Source organism: Spermophilus citellus, assembly GCF_964194105.1.
Source record: "Spermophilus citellus genome assembly, chromosome: 6".
NCBI lineage: Eukaryota > Metazoa > Chordata > Mammalia > Rodentia > Sciuridae > Spermophilus > Spermophilus citellus.
This window is the reverse complement of record NC_138187.1, coordinates 74,282,029-74,307,842: the sequence shown is the minus strand read 5'-3', so window position 1 is coordinate 74,307,842 and position 25,814 is coordinate 74,282,029. Positions and strand designations below refer to the sequence as shown.

At 36.2% G+C, this 25,814-nt stretch overlaps 1 protein-coding gene across 1 annotated transcript in view; it reads left to right on the top strand.

The window, feature by feature from the left end:
- Positions 1 to 4,394: 4,394 nt before the first annotated feature.
- The window catches only part of CUBN (cubilin), a 307,889-nt gene continuing 286,469 nt past the window's right edge, over positions 4,395 to 25,814 (top strand). Inside the window, exons 1-12 of the mRNA XM_081299156.1 lie at positions 4,395 to 4,544; positions 4,902 to 5,031; positions 5,932 to 6,027; positions 6,787 to 6,825; positions 9,493 to 9,594; positions 11,136 to 11,239; positions 17,301 to 17,427; positions 18,408 to 18,570; positions 20,386 to 20,517; positions 21,496 to 21,591; positions 24,921 to 25,039; positions 25,457 to 25,643. Of these exons, the coding sequence (XP_081155282.1) occupies positions 4,432 to 4,544; positions 4,902 to 5,031; positions 5,932 to 6,027; positions 6,787 to 6,825; positions 9,493 to 9,594; positions 11,136 to 11,239; positions 17,301 to 17,427; positions 18,408 to 18,570; positions 20,386 to 20,517; positions 21,496 to 21,591; positions 24,921 to 25,039; positions 25,457 to 25,643 (1,408 nt within the window). The 5' untranslated portion in view covers positions 4,395 to 4,431. The remainder of the gene's footprint in view (positions 4,545 to 4,901; positions 5,032 to 5,931; positions 6,028 to 6,786; positions 6,826 to 9,492; positions 9,595 to 11,135; positions 11,240 to 17,300; positions 17,428 to 18,407; positions 18,571 to 20,385; positions 20,518 to 21,495; positions 21,592 to 24,920; positions 25,040 to 25,456; positions 25,644 to 25,814) is intronic.

Here is a 25,814-nt window from a genome sequence, read left to right as displayed (position 1 = left end):
CACAATGACATATCTCTGCTCAGACATTGAAATGGCTAAAAATAAAATATCAAAATGATGGAGAGAATGTGGAGCAACTGAAAGTCATACATAATGTGGGGAAATTCTTTAGAAATTTGTTTGATAGTTTCTAATAAATTTAAAGATATATTTACCATAAGTTTCAGCAATCTGACCTTCAGCGTTTACCCCAAAGAAATGAAAAGATGCATTCACACAAAGACCTGGTCAAAAATCTTTGTAGCAGTTTTATTTATAATAGTCCTAATCTGGAAACAAGTCAATTGAGGGAATGAAATACAATAAAAAGCTATGCGGTAATAAAAAGCAAACAATTAATGATAAGCACTACAGAATAGATGAATTGTGAAAGCATTATATTGAGTGAAAAGCCAGATACAAAAGTTTATGTAGGAGAAATCTGGCAGGCTTACAAAAATTTTTTAAAAAAGCATCAATGTTTGAGTATCACACATCATTGGATGCTATGTTCCTGATCATTTTTGTCCTCAAAAAGCCTACATAACTTCATGAATATTTACCAATATAACAGCAATATAAAAATCTCACCAAGAGATTTTTCTTAGAGGAGAGCCTTTGTAGAGTAGTTCTTCAGATGCCGTTTTGTCTTTCTTATCATAGTTCGTGTGTCCAAGGAAAGTTGTAGTGCATATACAACTGATTTCACAAATCACAATGTAGAACATTTCCATTATTTCCAAGTGGGTTCTATAGTCCCAGGACAGAATCCATGGCAGACATCAGAGATCCATGCCTTCAAATGGATCATCTAGCTGAAAGAGAGTCAAACCCAATGTGGAAAGTAGTCGTAGATTCCACAGCCAGTCTGTAAGTCTTACTGGGGTAGGAAACGGAGAGATTCCTGAAGCCAACATAGGGGTCCCCACAGATCTTGGAAAGTGGGTGTCAATGTTTATGTTTATACCCTAAATTCTGCCACTTCAGAGAAGCTGTCCTGGTCACACAGTGAAGGATGTCCTTTCTCCCATAACTTTATATCAACTTCTTAGAGGCTTCCCTGCTCATTTATTTCTTTACTTTTTCTTTTCTGGGTATTTCCTTGCCCCAGAATTCCAGCTCCTTGAGGTCAAGGATCTGTTTGTTGTTGTTGTTTTTAATTAGCCGATGGATCCTAATGTATACCAGAGTCTGGCACAAATTAGGTGTTCTGAAAATATGGACTCAGTAGAATCAAATACAATTAAATTTGAATAAATTTGATAGAATTTGATGATAAATACACTAAGAAATGATACATTTCTTCTAATAAAATCATTTCTTCATCTGTTGTTAAGGATCAAATTATATAATCTGTGTAAATTAGAGTACAGTGGCCTAGCACACTGCAAAAACTCAAAATCATGAGATGGGGTTAAATTACCTCATTATGTCAAGATCATTAAACAAATCTAATTCTCCCTTAATTCTACCACTCCAATGAATTTTTCTGCTTTTTAAAACGTCCTTTTGTTTTCCTTCCAAAATTCTTGCAGCTCCCCTTCCACATTTTTCTAATCGCTGCTCAAGAATATTGGGAGTTTGAATCAAAACCCTAACTCTGAAATCTTCCTTCTTTTTTTTGGTCTTAGGTTCTAGAACTTTTAGTCCTATCTGATCTTCTAAATTGCATGATGTAGTCTTACTACAGAGTACAAAGTTTAGAGGGAGAATGGAAACTTGTATTAAGGTAACATTAAAACAATGTATTCAACCTAAAATGCCATTTATTGTATTCCATCTATTTATTTTCTTTTTCTTCTTTTCTTTCTTTCTTTCTTTCTTTCTTTCTTTCTTTCTTTCTTTCTTTCTTTCTTTATTTATTTATAAATAGAAATTGAACCCAGGGGCGCTTAACCACTGAGCCACTTAACCACTGAGCCTTATAATATTTTATTTAGAGACAGGATGTTGCTGAGTTTCTGAGAGCCTCACTAAATTGCTGAGGCTGGCTATGAACTCATGATCCGCCTGCCTCAGCCTTCAAAGCCGCTGGGATTACAGGTGTGTGCCACTGTGCCTGGCTCCATCTATTCATCTATTTCTTTCTTTAAAAAAATTTTTTTAGACATTGATGTACCTTTATTTTATTAATTTTATTTATATGTGTTGCAGAGAATAGAACCCAGTGGCTCACACATGCTAGGCAAGTGCTCAACCACGGAGCCATAACCCAGCCCCAATTTCCTAAACACAACAGAACCTCTCATCAAGTGATCTCAGTAGCAGGTCAGGTAAATATCAACTTGAAATCTATTTTTTGGTTTGTTTTTGTTGTAATGTATAGCAGGTGTAGAACATTGTTGCATTTCTCCATAATATCAAATTGTACTGGCTTATTTAAGAAATTTTATATAGATGCTATCAAAAAATTGAGATGACCTTTCAAATTTTTTTTCAGATTATTTTTCTGAATTTTTGACATTAAGGAATCTAGATGGAAAAGCATTCTTTTTTAAAAAAGATGATTTTTACAGCAAGCAGTTCCTGTTCCATTTTCTTAATTATACTTTAAATTTTTAAAAAATATTGTAAATTATATATAATATAAAATTTACACTTTTACTCATTTTACGTTTGCAATTCAGTGACAGTAATTACACTTTGTGCAACCATTGTTGCCACTCATCTCCATAATGTTTTCCATCTTTCCCAAATGAAACAGTACATATTGAACAATGACTCCCCCTCCAGGCTCCCACCCTTGGAAACCACCGTTCTTTCTGTCTCTGTAAATTTGACTACTCTAGCCACCTTGCATGAGTGAAATCATATGCACTATTTTTCCTTTAGTGACTCACATTTCACTTAGCTCAGTATCTTCAGGATCCATCCATGTTGGACCATGTGTCAAAATCTCACTCCCTTTTTAAGGCTGAAAAATATTACATTGTATGTATGCCGTTTTTAAATCCATTCATCTGTTGATGGACACTTCAGTGACTTCCAACTTTTGGCTATTGTAAATAATGCTGCTATAAACATTGGCATACAGATATCTGTTTTAAGTCCTGGCTTTCAATTCTTTTAGTTATATATGCAGATGTGAAATATACATTAATTATATGTTTAATTCTGAAGGGAACTTCTGTACTGTTTTCTTTTTTGTTGATTTTTTAAATAAATGACAGTGAAATGCATTACAGTTCATATTACACATATAGAGCACAATTTTTCATATCACTGGTTGTACATAAAGTATATTCACACTAATTCGTGTCTTCCAACATGTGCTTTAGATAATGATGTCCATCATATTCCACCATCATTGCTAACCCCCTGCCCAGAGTTGGAGAAGATAATGCTAAGTGAAGTTAGGCAATCCCAAAAAATCAAATGCCGAATGATTCATAGTGGGGTAGGGAGGGAGAGCATGGGAGGAATAGACAAACTCTGTATTGTTTTCGATAGCAGCTGTACCTTTTTACATTCCTATCAGAAATGTACAAAGTTTTCAATTTCTCCAATACTTGTTATTTTCTTTTTGTTTTAAATAATAGTCCTCATAATATGTAAGAAGTGGTGTCTCATGTGGTTTTAATCTGTTCTTTCCTAATGATTAGTAACATTGAGCATATTGTCATTTTGTATATCTTCTTGGGAAACGTATGTATTCAGATCCTTTCCTCACTTTAAATATCAGGTTGGTTCTTTGTTTGTTTTTTGTTGTTATTTTTGAGTTGTGGGAGTTCTTTCTGTATTCTGGATATTAACCCCTCATCATATATAAGATTCACAAATATATTTTTCAATTCCGTGAGTTACTTTAACACTGTTGGTAGTATCCTTTAATGCACAGAGGTTTTAAATTGATGTAAAACATTTAACTTTCTGTAACCTGTGCTTTTTTGTTATTGATATTGTTGCCTGAGCTTTTGGTATCAGTCCCAAGAAATCATTGCTAAATCCAAGGTCATGAAGGTTTCTCCCTATGTTTTCTTCTAAGAGTTTTCTTCTAAGAGCTCTTAGATTTAGGTCTTTGAATTGCTTTGTGTTAATTTTTGCATATGGTACAAGGTAAGGGTCCAACATTTTTCCATGTGAATATTTAGTTCTTCCAGCATCACTTGTTGGAAGGTGTTTTCTAAGCAAGAATTGTTCTAGTGAATGTTTCTAAAGTGATTTGTGACAGTTTCAAAGGTCAAAAAATAATGATTAAGTTGTGCATCACTTAAGGTAGATTTTGACCTCTCCCAAGTTGAAGAGTACTGGGAGAACTAAGATCATTTACATTCCTGAGTGAGAAAAAAAAAATAGCATAAGCTTCTTGGATGAAGAAGACAAGACTGAAAAGTTACAGGATCATCCATTGGTCAAAGTACACCTGCCCGGTTTGCTGTTATACACACTTTCAGACTCAGGGGTTGGAGAGGCCTCCCTCTTACCTGACCACTGAGGAGGCTGGTGAGGAACATGTCCTTACCACTTTGGAGTCTGATTATTCTGTTGGCATTTGCTAAATTAGATGGTGAAGCTGGTGGACTTGAGCAGCAGCCACAAAAAAGAAGTATCAATAACCTCCAACAGTAAGTAAACAGGAGTTATTTTTGTTGAAGGAGTAGGGAAATTCCTTACCACTTTTCACAAGCAGCCAGATGAGCAATAGTGTAATTTTGCTTGAGGAAAACAGTGATGGTAAAAAGCCGACAGGGAAAATTATTTGGATGGATACATGGAATTACCTGCTTATGTATAAATTATTTATTTTTCCATAAGCCTACTACATGGTTACTAGGAGGTATCTCCGGGAAATTTACAGATAAAGAAGTGGCAGATGACTGGAGCCCAGATGTACACCATCTGTAGTTACTCAGTGAGAAATTGTTTAGATTTAAAAATTATATGTGCTAATGACTGATACAGTCTCTGGTTGTCTTACATAGGCCTCGCATAGCCTCAGAGAGGGGAAATTTAGTGTTTCTTACATCATCTGCCCAAAACATTGAATTTAGAACTGGACCCCTGGGAAAAATTAAATTAAATGATGAAGACCTCAGCGAATGTTTGCATCAGGTAATAAATATACTGCACACCTATTGAGGTCATTTTGCATATCAATATATAGTGACTTAGTCCAACAGCTCTGTTTTAATCTGTACCTTGACTCTTTAGCCCAGAGAACATGATTGGCAGTAAGATGAGTTCTTATAAAGGACAGTGACCTAGAGTTAATGGTGGGTAGGGGGAGTAATGCTAACAGAGGTGGCTCATGGTACAGAAAAATGTACCCTAGTCCAGAAAAAATACAGAGGGTGGTACTTGAATTCCTCTGTAAGGGAGGTGAAGGGGAGGGTAACCAGGGAAAGGTGTTGATGTGGCAAGTTTACTTTTACCAAAGAACTGTATTGGACAATTATTCTCATGCCTTATTGAATGTTTTCAGTGTCAATATTTATTACACCATGCCTGCATATCTGCTATAATGTAAGAGCTAGCATTGTTTGGAGCATATTATAGGTCATCTGTTTGCATACTACCTGATATCCATGATCTCATTTGACCCTCACAGCTACCCTGTGAAATGGGCTTATTATTACCACATTTATAATGGAGCTAAATGTACCCTAGAACTGTTAAATAATTTGCTCAAAGACACATAATAAATGGCTGAATCAAGATTTAAAACTTGAACAGTCTGGTTCTAAGCCAACTTTCTTCATAAGCACCCTAAACAATTATGGGAAATATGCAAACAGAAAATACATTAATATAGTGTTATGAAAAGGGTGAGTGGAATTATGCCATGGCTATTTTGTTCTAAAGTTTATTGTTCACAGCATTATTTTAGTATTTTAATAGGTAAGATCATAGTGCTTAAAACAGAACATAACTCAAGTTTTTTATTAGAGTCTTCTAAGATGTACATATTTTTTTTTACCAGCATCCTTCTTCTCCTTTTTCTTTTAAAAATAGATTGAGAAAAACAAAGATGATATTGTAGTTTTAAAAAAGAGTGCAGTTGACCTGCCCCAAAATGTATCTAATCAAATCCATCAGCTTAATTCTTCGGTAAGTCTGACATCCACATCTTAAGAGTAAATAAGTTCTCCTTAATTCAACTTTGTAAGTAATTCATTTTGCAGGGGTCATACCATCTTCTCTTTTTATCACTGTCATTATGGACTTTTTTGTTGAACTTGCATAACTCTAATGGAGGACATAGAGGTGTTCATGGACAGAATGTTGGAAATACGAGGACAGTAATATGTTGCACATGCGGACATTATTCAAGTTCTGAGACGACCTTCTTATTGGTGAAGGGGCTCATGGCTGTTATGAGAGTTTCAATAGAGTGTCCAGAGAAGCAATGAGATACAGATTATCAGTAGGGTGTACTTCTTTTAAAAAGATCTAGGAAGGAGCTGGGCATGGTGGCCCAGGCCTGTAATCCCAGCGGCTCAGGAGGCTGAGGCAGGAGGATCGTGAGTTCAAAGCCAGCCTCAGCAAGTTAGTGAGGCCCTGTCTCTAAACACAATATAAAAAAGGGCTCAGTGGTAGCACTCTTAGGTTCAATCCCCATACCAAAATAAACAACGAAACAAAACCCCAACAATCTAGGAAGGAAGGAAGAAAGAAAGACATGTGACAAAAGGGAATAAGATGCAAGGGAAGACTAGAAGGGAGAAGTATGAGGACGGAAAAGTGAATGAAAGTGGGAACAAAATCCCTCCCTGGCAGAGTGTATTAGGAAAATATGTCGCAGGGTACAACGCTGTGTGAAATACCTTGGAACCAGCTAACTGATGTTTTTTTCTTCCCCACTGCCAGCTTGTGGCTCTCGAGAGAAAATTTCAAAGTTTCCAACAGGTAAGGCCCATAATGACTAGATACCTTATATCTTTCACTGAAAAATACACAAGAACCATCGACAGAGTTGATATCCTTATTTTAAGGGTAGATAGATGATTGATATCAAAGATGTGCTTTTCCCATAACTTAGTTCTCATCCCAGCTTCTGCTTCCCAGGATGCAGACAAGGACCCTGAGTCTAAGAGAGGTGCAGTGTCCGGGCCAGGGTCACTGGGCGTGTGAGGTTTTGTGCCTCCCAGTTCATAGCCTGCTGCAGTCTTGGCTGGGCACAGAATCACGAGCCACCACACAGCTTTGTAGATTCAAACAGCAATTCTTTATTCCCGAACTCACACCGGCCTCCACACACGTTCTGAGGCAATCCCAGTTCTGCTGCCACCTAATTCACCTACTCCACGAGGCTTTCTTCCCAAAATACTCTCTGAATCTCACGAGAGCTCAACAGGAGCTCAGGTAGCAGGAACGCCCTATTTCCAGCAGCAATAATCCTCAACATAGAACTTCCCTAAAACCCAAGGTCTTAAACTGGGAACGCCCTAAACCCAAGGACCAGGATACTATACTTCCTCAAACTGCAGGATACACCCTAATCCTGGATCCACCCTCGTCCTTGAGTAGGGTCATCTTTCTCAAACACACATGCAAGGTCACAGCAAATTTAACATGGGGTACGCTGGCAAGGAAATCGATGCGTCATTCCTACTTGGTAATGGCCCTCAGCAATAGCCCTCGTGGATCCCTTCTCACAATGGCACCTTTAATTTAACTCTTTGACAGTAGGTTGAAATGTGCTCTGCTTGATCAGCTATCGATCTCCCAACTTGCTGATTCTGGCATCGAGGACTCTGTTTTGAAAAGTAAAACATGCTTTCTAACATGAAGTTCCAAAGTCTGGGGTGTGTCACAAATATTTCAGATTCCCTTGAAACTCCATTTGCTGGTAACTAAATTCGAACCACTTCATACCACAAATGTTCTATAACTTTACCAAATGTTTACAAGCCGACTATGTACTTCCAAGCTTCTTACCATTTTTTTTTTTTTAAGTAGCTGGACTCTTTAAAGACTTTTATGGAAAGCATAACCTTTTATCTAGAGAAATGTAGACTCTCCCCATATTTGTTGTTTTGTGGGATTCTAGATTAAGACTCTCTGTAGGGTGTTGTTCTCTACTTTCTGTGCTTGAAGTTTGTTAGCAAGTTTATATATATATATATATTCGTTTTCCCCACTTTGACAATGGGTTGCACCCTGAGGCTTCCTTCATCAGTTTAAGAAGTGGTTGAGTGAATGAAAATTAGTAAGGACTTGTGCTATAGAACAAAACCCAGCACTAGAGTTTTTAGCCTTCTGCAATGCTTCACTGTTTCTACCAAAGGTCAAGAACTGGAGAACATGGTCCAAATGAACACAGGGTGTTCTCTCTCTCCTCATCCCTCCTGAAGAGTTTTTAGTGCTTTCTGAACGGAAATGCCTTTCAGGCTTTGGTCAGGGCAAAGGCTCTCCGGCCACCACAATCCCTACCACTCCCTATTGTCTTCCTTCTGAACGCTAACCTTCATTTCCTGCTGGGCCCCATGAGTTTTGGAGTTTCAAATCCCCAGACAGTGTTGCTTTTGTACGACAGAAGAACTTCTAATGAGCTCCTGGTGAACATTCTTAATAGTGCCTTTTGGTGGACACAGCTCATTATGGTACTGGCATGAAGACAAATAGAATAATGAAAGAGAACAGAGTCCACAGAGAGAACTCCCTCCCACGCACATGTATGGTCTCCTGATTTATGACAAGGGTAGAGAGAGAATAGGCTTTGCACTAAATGGTACTGGGCCACAGAACTGTCCTCTGGCTCTCTATTTCATCTGTAAACAAAGGAAATGAATTTGATTTTTTTCCTGTGCGTCACTGTATATATACCTAAATGTAATGCATACTTCGCCCCTATTTATGTAGAGAAATCAACTATCGATAAAGTTAATAAAAATAGATTCGTTGCATTATCCTTTGTCCCCTCCAAAAAGGTGTCTCTGTCCCTAAAGACATTAAAAATCTTATAAGATTGAAACTGGGAGCTGACATTAGTTTAGAATGGCCAGGTTGTGTAGACAAAGGTAGGTCTGTTTGCCACTGAATTGAAAGCTAGTCAGGTGAGCACAAGGTGCGGGGTGGATCTCAGCGGGCCACATGGCAAACAAAGGGGCTTGGAGTGAAATGAGTTCAGTCATTTTAACCCATGGGAGGAGGGGATGGCAGTAAAAAGGGATCAGATTTCAAAGGCTTATCTGGAGGTACTAAAGATAAGAATAACAGGGCAAAGAATGGGAGATTTCCATTTATTTTTTCTTAGTGCAATCAGAATCATTGGCTCTTGTCCACTGACCCATGAACAATTCTTTTCCAGAGAATAGAGTAAGGACCTTCTTCCTTCTGGTTAAAAGCACATAAAGAGTTAAGGAATCGGAACACAACTGATAATAGCAAGCACCTCTAAGGTTTTCATAAGAGAATCGATCTGCCAAAGGACTGGAGTAATTGATTGGAAATGGAGGAGACCCCACTGATAAGGAATAAAAGGAAATTTTTCACACCTGCACTGAGACCTGCCCTTGGTCCTGGGAACTGCAGTGTCATGAGCTCACTGACTGACCTCTCTTTTTCTTCCAGACAGTGGACAAAAACTTTTGCAGCAGCCATCCCTGCCAAAACGGTGGAACCTGCCTCAATCTGCATGATTCCTTTTATTGCATCTGTCCCTCACAGTGGGAGGTGAGTCACTTGCCTTTGATTAAAAGACCTGATGAGTCAGCATCTGTGATTTTTTTATGGACTCATTCAGACATATTTAATTCTCCATCTGAAGTCTTTAGGATTCTGTGACTCCTGGATCAGAGTGAATTTTACCCTGTATGCCAGAGGATGGCAAGTAGGATTATATAACCCAGTGAATGCCAAGCCAACCTAAGGAGGAGTTCACTTGCTTGGATAATTACACTGAAGGCCGTGATATTTCTGTTAGCATTAATTTTTTTAATTTATTTTTTATATTTTTTAATTTGTTCTTTTTAGATAAACATGAGAGTATATTTTAACATATACATAAATGGAGTATAACTTATTCTAATTAGGATCACTTTCTTGTGTTTTTATATAATGTGGAGTTTCAATGGTCACATACATATTCTTATATGAACATGGGAAAGTTATATCAGATTCATTCTACTGTCTTTTCTGTTACCATCCTCCTGCCCTACCCTACATTCTCCTTTGTCTAATCCATTGAACTTCTAGTCCCCATCCCATTATTGTGTGTTAGCATCTGCACATCAGAGAGAACATTCGGCCTTTGGTTTATTGGGATTGGCTTATTTCACTTAGCATAATATTCTCCAGTTCCATCCATTTACTGACAAAGGCCATAATGCCATTCTTCTTTATGGCTGAGTAATATTCCGTTGTATTATGTACCACATTTTCTTTATCCATGCATCTGTTGAAGGGCACTTAGGTTGGTTCTATAACTTAGCTATTGTGGATTGATCTGCTATAAACATTGATGTGGCTGCATCACTGTAGTATACTGATTTTAAATCCTTTGGGTATAAACCAAGGAGTGAGAGAACTGGGTCAAATGGTGGCTCCATTCCAAGTTTTCTGAGGAATCTATACTGCCTTCCATAATGGTTGCAACAATTTGTAGTCCCACCAGCAATGTATGAGTGAACCTTTTTCCTCACATCCTCACCAACATTTATTCAGCCTTGAAAAAAATTAGCATTAATTTAAATTGTTCAGCTTTGGAAAGTAAAATGACTCTTGACATAATTAGTTTTCTTGCAAAATGTTCCTAACATTACATTAAGTAAATATTCCCAGGCATGGGGCTATTGTAAAATGAGAATTCATCTTGATAAGTCTCTTTGTGTGACTGCTGTATTTTTTTTTAAGAGAGAGAGAGAGAATTTTTTAATATTTATTTTTTAGATTTTGGTGGACACATTATTTTTATGTGGTGCTGAGAATCGAACCCAGTGGCCCGCGCATGCCAGGCGAGCGCATTACTGCTTGAGCCACATCCTCAGCCCATGTGTGACTGCTGTATTCTTATGAAGAGCTCTTTGGTTCAATTAGGTCAAATATGAATTCTAGAGGAAGGATAACTGATGGTCAATATTAGTATGTTTGTATTTGGCTTAACTAAGGACTTATTTACCGTCCATATGTAAATCCTTACACATACCATATGAAAATGAGCCCCCAGATGCCTCTGTGACCCATGACACCTGACTTTCTTCTTTATATAACTGCAGGGTCCTCTTTGCTCAGCTGATGTTAACGAATGTGGGATTTATTCAGGAACACCCCTGAGCTGCCAGAATGGAGCCACATGTATGAACACAGTGGGGAGTTACAGGTAACCTCTTGAAAAAAAAAAAAAAAAGCTGTTGCATTTTTGAAGGACTAAAAGCATCCCATAGTTAAAAGAATCCAAAGTCAATTGTCTGTGTTACCTGTAAAACTAGGTACTCCATGGGAAATACATGGCTCTGATTCAGCAAATACATAGCTATTTTTATTTAGATCAACCAAAGCTCCTGAATGCTCAACTCTCACCCTGTGAAGAAGTTCTTTCGCCAGCATCTTAAGGAATGGGAAGAAGGGTTCCCTGTATTAGTGAGTTTGTGGTTTTAGTAAGCGTAGCTTCATTCAACACTAGGTAAAAATGTTGACCAAAACAGGATCAAACATTGAACTGTGTTAATTAGTCAATGTCTTTCTTCATGTAGCCACCAGTTCCCTCTCCGAATCCACGTGCAGGCCTAGGTTTTCTTTTTTAAAATTTTTATTTGGCCAAATGACTTGTCCACAATATTCTCCTGCTCAGCTCAGGCATCGCCTTCCACAGAAAACTTCTGTTCCTTTACTAAACTGAGTTAGGTATCACAGTGCCCCATTTTCCCACCACACTTCTAGACTGTTGTCATCAAAGCCATGATGGTTCACATATTCATCTTTTTAATAATCAGAGCCAGAACTTTGCAGCAGATCATCATCAAGTTTCCTGTGTGGAGTTCCTTAAAATCACTTTTTAAAATAATCTGTAGATATTATCTTTCCCCATATTTTGACTGGTCTCCTGTTTTCCAAGAGTATTTAAGGGTTAAGAAATGGGTTCTGCTAGGATGTGAACAAATTCTTTCAACATGGGGTACAATCTCACTGGACTCCAGAGCAATTGTTTGTTCTCTTCCTAGTATCTTCCTCTTGCTCTTCAATTTCCTGGGAGAAATATCCATTCTATTCTTTCCAGAAAAACTGAGGGTAGCAATTTATTTATTTTTAAATATTTTTTTTTAGTTATACATGGACACAATATCTTTATTTATTTTTTATTTATTTTTTATGAGATGCTGAGGATTGAACCCAGAGTGGGAAGCACTCTGCCACTGAACCACCATCCCAGCCTGTAATCTAGTTTTTATCCCTGTCATCTATTAAGACATTATTTTATCCAAAAGCAGTTACCATTCTTCTCTTTTCATTTAAGTGATTCTTAAAAAAAAAAAAAAGATTCTAATCTTTTTTTTAAAAAAAATCTGATCTTTGAAACTTTTGCTCATTCCAGGTTAAAATTAATGCATTCACTTCTGGTAATATGTTTATGAGTTCAACCATTATGCAAAAATAACATTATCAACCCCTATCTTAAATTGAATACCAGGTTATTAAAGACCCTAAAGGGTGGTACAGGACAAGCTGAGTGTTAGAAATTTGGAGGCACAGCCATTGAACTGTTTTAAAAGCTTTGCTTTTAGGATTTGGCTTTTAATTTAAATGCTCCTTTGCCCCTTGCTTTTATAAACGTTCAGACTTGGGCTTATCTTTCATTCCCTTGAAAGCATTATCTCTTGGTTTCTATTTATGGGCATTTATCAAGGAGAATTGCTACTTGGAGATATCAGTGGCAAATTGTCCTGACTCCCAGAACTTATACTTTCTGGCCTTCCCAATATCTAGAAATGTCCTGGAGATTAGATCTCACTCCCGGTCTTCCTTTATCGTCACTGTCTGTCTTGGTATCTTGTGTGCCAATAAAGTGATAAAGATGTGCAAGGGGGACAAAATCCATCAGCCAAGCAGGTTGTTATTTTTGTTGCTCTCAGCACATTATTTGTCTTCACTGCAAAATAGAAATTGAAAAAAAAAAAACCTTTAACATTCATAGCTATTTATAGCATGTCCAGATACATACATATGAGAAAGGGAGAGGGGGAAGGAGAAGGAGAGGGAGAAACAGAGAGAGACAGGAAGGGAGTTGGGAGAGAGAAACCATTTTATTTGTTGAGAGCAGCATTTCTAAATTAAAGCCTCAACTTTGCAAGAGCAGTCCCAAATCTCTTGTACCTTGCAGTAAAAAGCATAAGGCCTCCATCTGCTGGCTCTGGGGATGATTTTGGCTTTTAATCTTTGCCCTTCATAGATTTGCTGGAAGACATCAGGAAGCAGAACATTTAAATCCGGTTTCTTGCTCTTGATATGAGGATGATTAGTGAAGCCTCAGGAATCCCAGTTGATTTCCTATGCCTTAAGCACTCGAATGGATGCATATCATGGTGACTTTTTGAAGGAATAATATTTTTAAAAATCCATGAGCATAAAATTTAATTCTTGCTTTGTGTAATCTGCACGTAATGAAACAGAGAGCATTTAGAGGCTTTCTTTAGTCCTATTAATTTTGTGAGGCTAAATCCTTATTAATCAGTAGTTTCACTGAGACTAGAAATCCCTCTGGGAAACTTCAAAACACATTTGCCAAAGGAAAACTTGAGTCACTTTTGAATAATCTGGATCTGCAAAAATGTGCTCATGATGGACAAAGTTTGCTTTGGATTTGAGGCCTCCTTCAAGGGTTTTGTTTTGTTTTGTTGTTTTGTTTTGTTTTGAACTCTTAGAACTGATTTACTTGGGGATAAAAATGGAGTTTTTTATTTAACAGGATTAATAGTTCATAATTGTAAAGACTTTTTAAAAAGATAAAGCACTGTGCAAATACTAATTAATTGGAAGCTCTTTTCATAGACAAGTTTTTGGCAAAAATTATTTTATAAAGTAATAAGAACAAGAAAAATGATCATCTATTCCTACTCATTCTAGAGGTCTTACCCCCAACTGCCTCAGACAGCTAACAGAACAGTATTTTGCCACTTCTCAATATTGTTATGGCCTCTTTATTGTGAAGAATTGATACATCTCGTTTCCCTACTTTGTGTTTAAGATAGCCCTTGGGGTCTGAACTTGCCACCCATGGATGGTGGATGTTATATACTTAGGGTTCAGATCTGAAAGGCTTTTTAGGAAAAAGCGAAACAAAACAATTTGCATTTGTTCTCCAGGAATGTGATGATGCTTAGTATATTTTCTTTTCATTCATATCAATGGTGGATTTTAAAACATGCCAAGCTTAGACGATGAGGATAATCTGATTTTAACTCAGGTGGTAGTTAAGTATTAAACTTATTATCTCTTTCAGTTAGTCAGTATATTGATATTGAACCATGGACTCTAACATAAGTTAAACTATGACTATGGAAGCATCTTTGACATTATCTCAATTGCCAAATGCACTTGTAATGTTTCTGAAGTCTGAAAAGCCTAGCTTTATTCTGCTGGAACCAAGTTGGTGATAAAAGGTTATTACAAAGGTGACCTCAGTAACTAATCAGTAACTAATAACTAAGACAGGAGTAGTATTGGGGTCATTTTAAAATATACACATGGCTTTTATTTTCATGTAGGAAGTATATAATTATTCTTTTTCTTTAAAGGCTGTATCAGTTCTCCTTAAAAAATACATTTTACATTCAAACACTTTTATGTTAAAAAGACATACACGTGCAAAGTCTTCATACTAACTTCACCTTCAGAACAGGGAAATGTAACAGGGAAAAACAATGGTGCAGGAGTAACACACACCTGGGTTTTAGTTTATCTTCTATCAATAGTCAATTCCGTGGCCATAGGCAGCATGTGTCTGTAAAATGGGATTAAAGTACTTACCTTGAGATCACAGTGGGGAAGCTTATAGTCTGGTTGGCTTCCCTTCTCCCTCCTGTCTTCTTATGTTATTTAAATTTAAATGAAAGAGGTCTACTTTGTAGCTGGTTAAAGGAGAGTACAGGGTTAAGATTCACTCATGTCCCCACTACAATAGGGAGAAGGAGAGAAGGAGGAGGAGAAAAAGAGGATTCAACTGCAGGTCCATGGACCACAATTTCCTCATTTACCTGTGGTTAAGTGCTCAGAGATAAGATAAACACAAATTCTGAGCACTTCCTACAGAGGAATGCAAAAATGAGAAATTATATCCCATCTGATTCAAATGTATGATATGTCAAGGTCATTGTACTGTCATGTGTAACAAATTAAAAAAATTTTAAAATAAATAAATAAATAACCTCTCATGAGCTAAAAAAAAAAAAAAAAAAAAAAAAGAATGCCTTTAGAATCCGGCGTGAACATAGTGCTCATGTGTGATTAGTACACTCTGTGTACTGTGTGTCCCAGAGGTTCCCAAACAGATCTCTCATATCCAGAAAATAGACTTAGCAAGGAAGAGAAAAAGAAAGAAAAAAAAAAAGAGAGAGAGAAAGAAACTAGATTCAGAAAGCTAGTAATCATTGGTTTTAAGATATTTTAAACAATTTTGCAGGTGTGTGGTGTGGTGTGGAAATAGAGTTTTAGTAATAAAGGCAGTTAGATCAAATGCTCAAATGTGTATGAAATGTAAAAGTTCTGCAATCCCCCTAAATCTAATTAAGTTCTCTGTAAGCATTTTCTATGTATGTACGAGAAAGAGAAGAAAAATGGGAAGAGAACACATGAGGAAAAGTCTAGAAAAAAGATGAGGGGAAGATAGGTAGCTCTCGGTAAGGAAAGAACTGAATTTCTCCTTGACTTTAATCATTTATTGTGATTCATCCATGATATTGTCTTAAATGAGAAAAAGCACTCTTGTAATACTGGTAAATGTGATTTATTAATGAAATAGCTTTCATATAAATATATATGATGTTGCAAATTTCATGGCTCACATTTCTACAAAAAAAATATTCATTTATCCACAATTCAAAAATTTAATGGGACATCCTCAATTTTTATTTGCTAAGCCTGGTAACCCTACATGTGAGTTCGTGGAAACTGTTCGCCACTATCTTACTATCTGGCCATGTTCTCTGATTGCTTCTTCCTTAGGAACTGACCAAGGATATCACCACAGCAATTGTTTCTGGTGCCCATCATGCACATGCCACATCCTGTCACCAGGGTGTGGCTCTTGATCCTCTCAAACAGCCAACCTGATTTCCTGTCATGTGATTCCCATGTCATCTGTAGATCTTAGCTGAGCTCCTTGAACCTCAGTGGGCATTGTTGAAAGGGTTTCTTTACCTTGTAGAATGGCCCCTTTTCCAGAAGACTCAGAAACTAGACCCTGTTGCCAGGCATGGGAGGCAAGCAAGGCCATGCAGGTCCCCCTCTTCCTTATCTATGTCCCCTGATACAGAGGGTCAATTCTTTTCAGGAGGGCTTGCTCTGCCAATGCTGCTGGAGTCTGATAAATGGTGACCTCTGGGCTCCTCCATTCCTTCAGATGTGTTCAGATGGTGTGAATAAACTTAGGCTTCTGTGACTCCTCTGTCCCTTTCTCTTCCCATGTTTCTACCTTACCACTTCCCTTTAAGGCAGCAGTGCAAATGTAAAGTTGACTCATCAACCTGAAGAACAATAATGTCTTCAACAACTTTCTTTATTTGATCATTATTGGTCTGAAATCTTCTAGTAACAAAATGCCCTTGGGTATCATATATAATAATTACATTTTGTTGTGAGTTAAAATGTGACTATGAAAGAAATGTCACCATATTGACTACATCTTTTATGGATAGAAGACTTATCATGCTTTGTAATATGAGATTAATCATCATAGACTCAGATATGGATATCATATGGCATGCAGGGTTTTACCCACCTGGAGAGCATTCTGGAGTCATTAGTTTTGTCAGTGTCACCTGGGCTTAGTGGAAGGTCCAGCAGAATGAATGATGAATAAACTTGCTGATCTTCCTCTTTCCCTTTCCCTTTCCCTTTATCACCCATGGTTTATAGATGTCTGACCTTTGAAAGTGCTGTTTGATGACTTGATAGTAGAAGAATTTGTAGAGGTAGCCTTTTGAGATATTAAGTCACGATTCTCTAATACTTTATTTGTGAAGATAATACATTTAATAAATCTTTGCCTAGAGCAGAACAGTGATTTTTCTCCCAGAGTTCCAGCCTGTCAATCTACATTGCTGCATTAGGATTCCATGTTAATATCATCAATTTGCAATTTGAGTGGTTTTTAAAAATTGATGCTAAGAGATAGACATTATCCTTTAAGTATAAACCCTGTTATTACATTCTTGTGTTACCGACAGTTGTATATGCACACCTGAAACATATGGACCCCAGTGTGCCTTCAAATATAATGACTGCGAAGGGGGCTCTCAGAAGCGCTGTGGCCACGGCATCTGTGAAGATTTGGACCGAGAGCAACCTGGAGTGGTGGGTCCCTTTCCCAAATATAACTCCTCATGGGACTCATGGCTGTTACTTCTCCTTCCTGTACTGACTGTGCAGGACAACTGCCCAATAGAACTACAGACAGGAAGTCATTCCCTGCACATTAATAGGGCACAGGAAGGGAGAGAAGATGCCATATTCAGAAAACTGGAGCCAGATGTTTAAGATTTCATTATATAAAATATTAAATTTTTGTGATTCCTTTATGAGTCTCTCTGAGTCTTTACCTTCCCTTGGCCTTGTGTGTTTTAACAATGACAAGACATGAAAACACAAAAAGGATTGGCTTTGTCAGCAGCATGTAATTTTGAGTGTGGATTTTTCTGGCCCTGAGCTCCTCTACTGCTGCAGATTCCATGAGTCTTCTTCTCTGATATTCCTCTATGCCTGGTCCTGGGGACCATAGCTCCTGGCCCACAAGCTCGCCCAATCCTGGCCAGTTTGGCTGTTTAGAAGAACTTTGGAACTTAAAAGTTCTATTATTTTTCCTGTTCATATGATGTAAAATGTTATTTTTTCCAATGGTGGAATGGTGGGGGAGGAGTGGGTCGAGGGGAGGATGGGAAGGAAAGAATAGATTTTCAAAAAGGAAACAAATAGAATTGAATTTTCCAAGGTCTATGTCTATATGGGTGTTTTTCCTTCTAAAAATCATAGCAGGGTGAGTACATTGACTTTAATTATATTGACTTGCTGTTCTTGATTGTTGTTGCTCTTTTCCTGGTAAGGAAAAAGATAAATTATAGGAGTCTTTTACTCTGAAATAATGATGTCCCCCCCCTTTTTTCCCCATGGTCTAGTCTAAATGCTGAAATCACAGGGGAAGAAAAAGAAAAGCCATTCAATTGGCTTGATGGAAATGAATGTTAGACCATAAACAGTTGGGGGTTGGTGAGATTTTCAAAGACTTCTCTTGCTCCTTTTCCTGATTGTCTCTGTTTACTCTGTTGTCCTCGTGCCAGGCCAACTTCACCTGCATCTGCGAAGTTGGGTGGACAACTGGGTCGAACGGTATCTCCTGCACACAGGATAAAGATGAGTGTAGCTTCCAGCCTTCACCTTGTTCGGAACTTGCACAGTGCTTCAACACTCCTGGCTCCTTCTATTGTGGAGCTTGTCCAACAGGTACATTCTCAGGACCACATGCTATGTCTGCATGCCAGGCAGGCAAGGCACCAGAACCAATTTCCTTCCCCTACTGATGTGCAATATGAGGACCATTCATAGGAGGTGTTGGAATCTAGTTGAATGTCCTGTTTTACTAACTTCTGCTTGAGACTATCATACTACTATAACCTTTGTATAATAGAGGTGGAATTTTTCTCCAAAATATGGCTAGAGTCAAATTTTGGGGCAGCATTAGCCATAGAGTTTAAAAGTTCTAACCTTCTATTGCCAAGACCATCAATTAACTAGACTTGTGGTCAAGAAACGAATACATAGTCCTATTTTTCATACCAATCCAATGTTTGCAAACTTGAGTGATTCTTTGTCTACATTAAAGTCCAGTAGTTCTTGCCTGAGTGTGTCCTTTGAGTCCCCTATGACCTTCATATAAATAAGGATGCTCAGCTCTATCATAACCCCACAGACACCAATCTCCAGGAAAGGCCATATGTTGAGTTGCTGAAAACATGGGTTCTTTCCTCCCTCTGTAACTGTACTAGATCATCACCCACTCAACACAATAATGGTAGGGCATCTACTATGAGCAAAACTCAGTGCTGGGTGCTCTGGAAGCCATTCACCAGGCTGCAGGGAGTTTACAAGGCTTCTCTCCCTGGATGTTCTCAGAAAGTAGAGAACAGATTATCATCATAGCAGCCATTCTTTTATGAAAGAATCATTACGGCACTGTGTAAAGGTAAGCAATTATTGTTTTCATTCTTGCAACCACAACAAAAACAAGTCATGGTAGAATTAGTATTATTCACATTTTTAAATAGGAAAACTTAAGGCTTGGAGAAGTTAAATAAGACACCAGAACCAATTTCCTTCTACTACTGACATGTAATACGAAGACCATTCATAGGAGGTGTTGGAATGTAGTTGAATGTCCTGTTTTACTAAGTTTCCCCAAATTCTGTAGTTTATAAGTAATCAGGATTCTTAGAGGAGACTTTTACATAGACCCAAGGATATAAAGCTTAAAATTTTAAACATTATTATAATTTTAATAACTTGAATTATAAGAATAATACAAACTTGTTATCAAAATGAAACAAAACAGGAATGACTAAACCGAAATAATATTCTCTCTCTTCACCTTCAATAAAATTAGTTATCCATTTTCCTTAGAAACACTGAAAAACACATACAGGTTTTCATATTGTTATTTCCTTAAATTGGGAGTAGGATTCCAACTCTGCATATTAATATTAAATTAATTATTTTCAATTACAATATGCATCAAAAATTTATTTCAATGTGAGTGTGCACATCACATGTAAGTGATATGGGGCATGTCTGCTATTAAAATCATTTTTAGTAGTAAGTGGTACAGATGAGTCATGAGAAATTCAGCAATGTCCCTATTGACTACTGATTTTTTCCCTATTAAACATGCTGAAATAGATATCTTCTTACCTACATTTTAATATACTGGGTAGTTTTATCATTACAGAATAAGTTTCAAGAAAAATTTTTAGTCAAATGATATATATTTTTAAAATTTTTAATGAATACTGTCAGATCTTTTTTTCAAATTGGTTATATTAATTAAATATCCAACTTGCAGTATGTAAGAATACATACTCTGCCAGAATTTGATTCTAAGAATTTAAACTTTTTTTTTTTTTTTTTGGCAATCTGACAGGTACATGTCATTTTAATATTTTTTGTTCTTTTAGTAAAGTAGATTTTTAATGCTTTAAATCTTTGTATTTCTTCATTGTTGACTTATGTATAGAGCTAACCTTTCACATCTTCTTGTTTTTCTAGGCTGGCAAGGAAATGGATATGATTGTCAAGATATCAATGAATGTGAGATCAACAATGGTGGCTGTTCTTTGGTTCCACTTGTTGGGTGTGTGAATACACCAGGATCTTTCAACTGTGAAAGCTGTCCACCAGGTACTGCACCAGATTTCCTGCTGTCATTTCTACCAACACATACATTTGAAAGCAGAATCTTATACAGTATTTTAAATATGATTTCTATCCAACAACAGAAACTGAATAGTATAGAACATTTCATCTAACTTGGTGTTTTAGGACAAATTCGATAACTACAACTATAGAAGGATTTTTTAAAATTAATATCAATAGAAAACAGGAAGGAAGTCTTTAAAAGTGGTGAAATTGTCACTGAGATAACGCAGAATTTGATTTTTTTTGTGTAGATCTCAGATCTTCTATATTGTTCTCACATGTAATTTATTAATATAGTATACTAATGGGATGGTTTACATGTGAGGTTTGCTAAACCACAGGCATGGAATCCATGTTAGTTTTTCTTTTTTCCTGGAAAGAAGTTATTATTGCTACTCTTTCATCTGAACTAAATTAGTATCCAAGAAGTTCAGAGAGTTTTAAGGAATAAACTGAAATTTTGCAACTTCTAATAACATGAAACAACAATATTTCTAGGTATACCAGTAGTTTCATTGATATATATATATATATATATATATATATATATATGTGTGTGTGTGTGTGTGTGTGTGTGTATAATATATGTGTGTGTGAGTGTGTGTGTATGTGTGTGTATGGTGATAAAACTAACCAGTTTTATCATAGAATAAGTTTCAAGAAGAGGAAACTATATTTTATATATAAACTATGTATTACATATACACACACACACACACACACACATATATATATATATTTATATATATATATAATTTTTTCATTAGAGTCAACCTAGATCATCATTTATATTTTGTCACTCTTTTTCTCAATTATAGTATTTTATTTTTGACACTTCAATTTTATATCTTTGATGCCAGAGATTTCTACTTGGTGACTTAGGGTATCTGATTCTAAGATTGGCATTCTTTCTCCCCTACCCTTAATATGATTTCTCATACACTGCTCTGCTTTGATCAGGGTATGTAGGTGATGGAAGAGTGTGCACTCCCATAGACATCTGCTTGATCAATAATGGAGGCTGCCACCCAGACGCATCCTGCTCCTCAGCTCTAGGTAATGACTCATCTCTTTCTCTCTTTGTCATTGGGTATTTTACTATGACCCTACAAATCAATTCAACATTTGAAAAAATAAGATCTTTTGTCCACAAAATTCTTATTTTGATTCTTGAGCATCAAATCCAAAATTAATCCACATAATAAAACCACATGCTTGGATTTTTTAAAAATATAATAAAGCTTTAATGATCTATTTTAATTTAGGAATTATTTCCCAAGGTAATTAAGCCACCTAATTAATTCATGACTATATTTCAGCAAACAGGAAAGAGGAATGGAGGAAGAATGAAATTCTACTTCCCTTTAAAGGACTCTTCCATTTCTCTGCCATTAGGTAGAATTGAGCCGTATGGCTGACCCTGGCTGCAAAGAAAGTCTGGGAAATATCTTTGTTTCAGGCCTTGTGAATCAGCTGAAATAAGGGGAAAATTGATCTAGTATGATCCAGTGTCTCTAGTGTTGCATAAAAGAAGATTCACCTGCTATAACAATATCTCTGAGAGATATTGTATTATTGTATATAATCACAAATAGTACATAAAATATGTTTACTGTATGAAAATATATATATTTACTTTACCTTTAACAATAATAGATATTACCATTTTTCATCTTGGTCAATTTTATAAACAAAATTAGTTTTTATCAAGGTCTTTTTATTCTTAATATTAATAATTTTCATATTTTACTAGCCCCTTTTCTAGTTTGTTCATATCTTTTTCTCATTTGCTTTCTTATTGATTTGTAAAATTTCATTATGTACTAGGTTCATGATCTCATTATCTGTCTTATGTTTTACAAGTATTTTTTTTTAGCATGTTGTTCTCTTAATTTTGTGGTGGTATTTTCTATATAAGAAGTTTAAAATTTTTGTATAGTTTTAAAAATAAACCTTTTATTATTTCTCTTGTTGGTTTCATATTTAGGAAGACCTATCTTACTGAGACTTTAAAAATAGGTACATGTTCTTTTATACTTTGATATTTTTTCTGCATTAAGATCTTTGATTTTTTTAGAACTTGTATATTTATTATATTAAATAGAAATTGACCTTGATATTTTTGTCCAAATGCATAGAACTATTTATTGAATAATATGCTATATTTCTTACTATTTCAAAATATTTTATTTTTTAATTAACTTGTCATACGTGTACATAATATAAGAATATATGTGTGTGTGTGTATTGGTATATATATGTATATGTATACACATATACTTGCAACTAAATGCTCTTTAGATGGCAAACAGCATGCTGATGTGTTTAGAAGCATAATTTGTTGACTTGTATTTCTCCCTGGCTTTACCATATTCTAATTGTGTTCCCTTCATCAGGACATTTAATCTCTGTGTGCTTTAGTTCTTCTGTGAAATGGGATAATCACAGTACCTACCTTGCAGGGCTCTTCCAAGGATTAAATGAGTCTATACATATCATGTGCTTAAAACAGATACAAATGTATCTCCTTTTTCATATAGAAGACAGTCATATAGTGAATGACCCCAAGTAGCACTTTACATATTTTTGATTTTTTTTTTCCAGTACTGGGGATTGAACCCAGGAGCGCTCTATTACTGAGCTGTATTCCTAGAAGTTCTTATTTATTTTTTAACGTTTTTGAGACAGGCTTTTGCTAAGTTGCTCAGGCTGACCTTGAACTTGTGATCCTCATGCCTCAGCTTCCCAAAGAGCTGGAATTACAGGCATGTGTCACCACACCCGATTAAATTGATTTTCTTCACTGCAGCCCGTAGGTTTATCCCAGGAACCTTAAAACATGTCCAGGCAAAGCTGCAGCAGCATTGGAGTTGCTTACTACATTTCCCTTCTGTAAATATTTTTTTAAAAAATAATTAACTATGAAGAATACATCCCTCAGCAATTATTTTTAAAAAGCTAAGTGTTTTATTATTAAAACAATCTTGCAAATAATATAAGGTGAGACTGAAACACATTTATATCATCAACTATTCTGTTATCAATCTGTTATATTGCAGAATTTATTCTATTTGTTTCTTTAATTCTTCAGCAAGGTTTTCTGTTTGTCTGAATAGTATTTGCTAAGGGAGGAATATGTTTAAGTTAATTGCCATATTGATTTCCATGTATTATTTCAACCATTTTACAACAATGGAAAGAACATGTGTTTTCTTCAATAAGATATGACTTTTTGCTGTTAAATAAGAAATCTGAAAATATCTGGGCATGAAATTTAGTAAAATTTTCTAAAATACTAGGATAAGTATTATTAAAAAAAAGTGGTAGCATGAAGATCCTATGATACTCTCACACTGTCTTTAGCTATTATCCCATATACATCATAATTAACAGTGAATATTGATTCATATTAAAATAGATTTAATCATTCCAAGTCCTTTTGACTAAGTTTAATCCCCAGACCATTGAGTTTGTCATTGTTTTTGTTTTGTAACATGGAAATGAAGAACTCATTAAGAAGTGTGGGAGAGGGCTGGGGCTGGGACTCAGTGGCAAAGCGCTCGTCTGGAATGTGTGGGGCGCTGGGTTCCATCTTCAGCACCACATAAAAATAAATGGAGGTGTTGTGTCCATCTACAACTGAAAAAAATATTAAATTAGAGGGAAAAAATAAGTGTAGTAGAAGTTTTTGATGATTTCCCACTTACCTATGTTATTGTATTAACCTTCAATCTGCAGTTTCACTGCAAAATTTCTTTAAAGCCTCAAATTCATTTAGTGATGAATTGCCTGGGTAAAACTGGCAGCATAAAATCTGAATGTCCACATAACTGGGAATATGTGAACCTCCCATTCTAATTATACTTCTGTGCAATGTGCTGTAGGCACCTTCCATGTACAGATGCTCCTGGCTCCTCCATATTTGGGTTGTGTATCCTTGGTCAAGTCAACCTGTCTGTGCTCTGTTCTCATTTGTGAACTTGTAAATAAATAGAGTAGCACCTGTTATAGGCTATTGGGAGGAGTATATTAGTGGTTTTAACAGAAATGATCAGAGGCATCTTATTGTCTTCTGATGACCCCTCCACCATGAGGAACCCCCATTTTCTCTTGCATATCTCTCATCTGTACACAGAACAATCAGGTATGTGAAATGACAGTACTAGTGCTAATGCATATAGAGCATTGGGGACATTTAATGATTTTTTAAAATTTTAATTAAAAAAACAGAAAAATAAAGATTATAATATTTTCTTCTTTGTCCATAGGAATATATAAACTTGACATTGGTGGATTCTTATCTAGACATCAGGACCTGAGTTTATCATTGCACTTTAATGGGGGAGGATGCCTATATTTACACTTACATTTTTATTTCTGAACAGGTTCATTACCTCTTTGCACCTGTCTCCCAGGATATACTGGAAATGGTTATGGACCAAAAGGATGTGTGCAACTCAGTAATATTTGCCTAAGTCACCCCTGCTTACATGGGCAATGCATAGTGAGTCCTTTGTTCTTTGTGGGGAAATAGAGTGATTGAAAATAATTTTAGTTTCACTTCTAGAAAATAAATTTTTATATTAGTTTTAAGACAATGATTGAAAATTAAGATAAGGAACCTTGAATAACACTTGGATAAAAGGTAGGTAGTAGCTTTAGTTCCCAGGAAAAACAGTTTATTTTTTATTACAGTGACTTACAAAGCCTACAGTTGATCCAGATAAATATGAATACTTATACTTAGCAATTGTCATTTAAACAAACTAATTACAAGTTGGGCTACTGGAAAATACTTAATATGGTTCAAGTCCTGTTGAGTACATTTAGTAGTGTCACTTTTCTTTGTTATTTGGGTTGATTTCATTTTGTGGTATATCCATTTATTTTATGGTATTGTGCTTTTTTTCTGACTCCTTAGGACACAGTATCTAGTTATTTTTGTCGGTGTGACCCGGGTTGGGCTGGTGTCAACTGCACAGAAAACATCAATGAGTGTTCCAGCAACCCCTGTCAGAATGGGGGAACTTGTATTGATGGCATTAATGCTTTTAGTTGTGAATGCACAAGTTCCTGGACTGGATCTCACTGTCAGATTCCCCAGCAAGGTATGGTCACCACTTCTTATACCACACGTACTCCCAGCTTAGAAGTATCACAAGTCCTTCTGAAGATTCTCTGAATGAACCAATGTTCTTCTCCAGTTGCTCAGAACTAACTCTCTCTATGTAGGAGTGACATAGAATTTATGAGGCAAATATTTATGTATCCCAATTTAA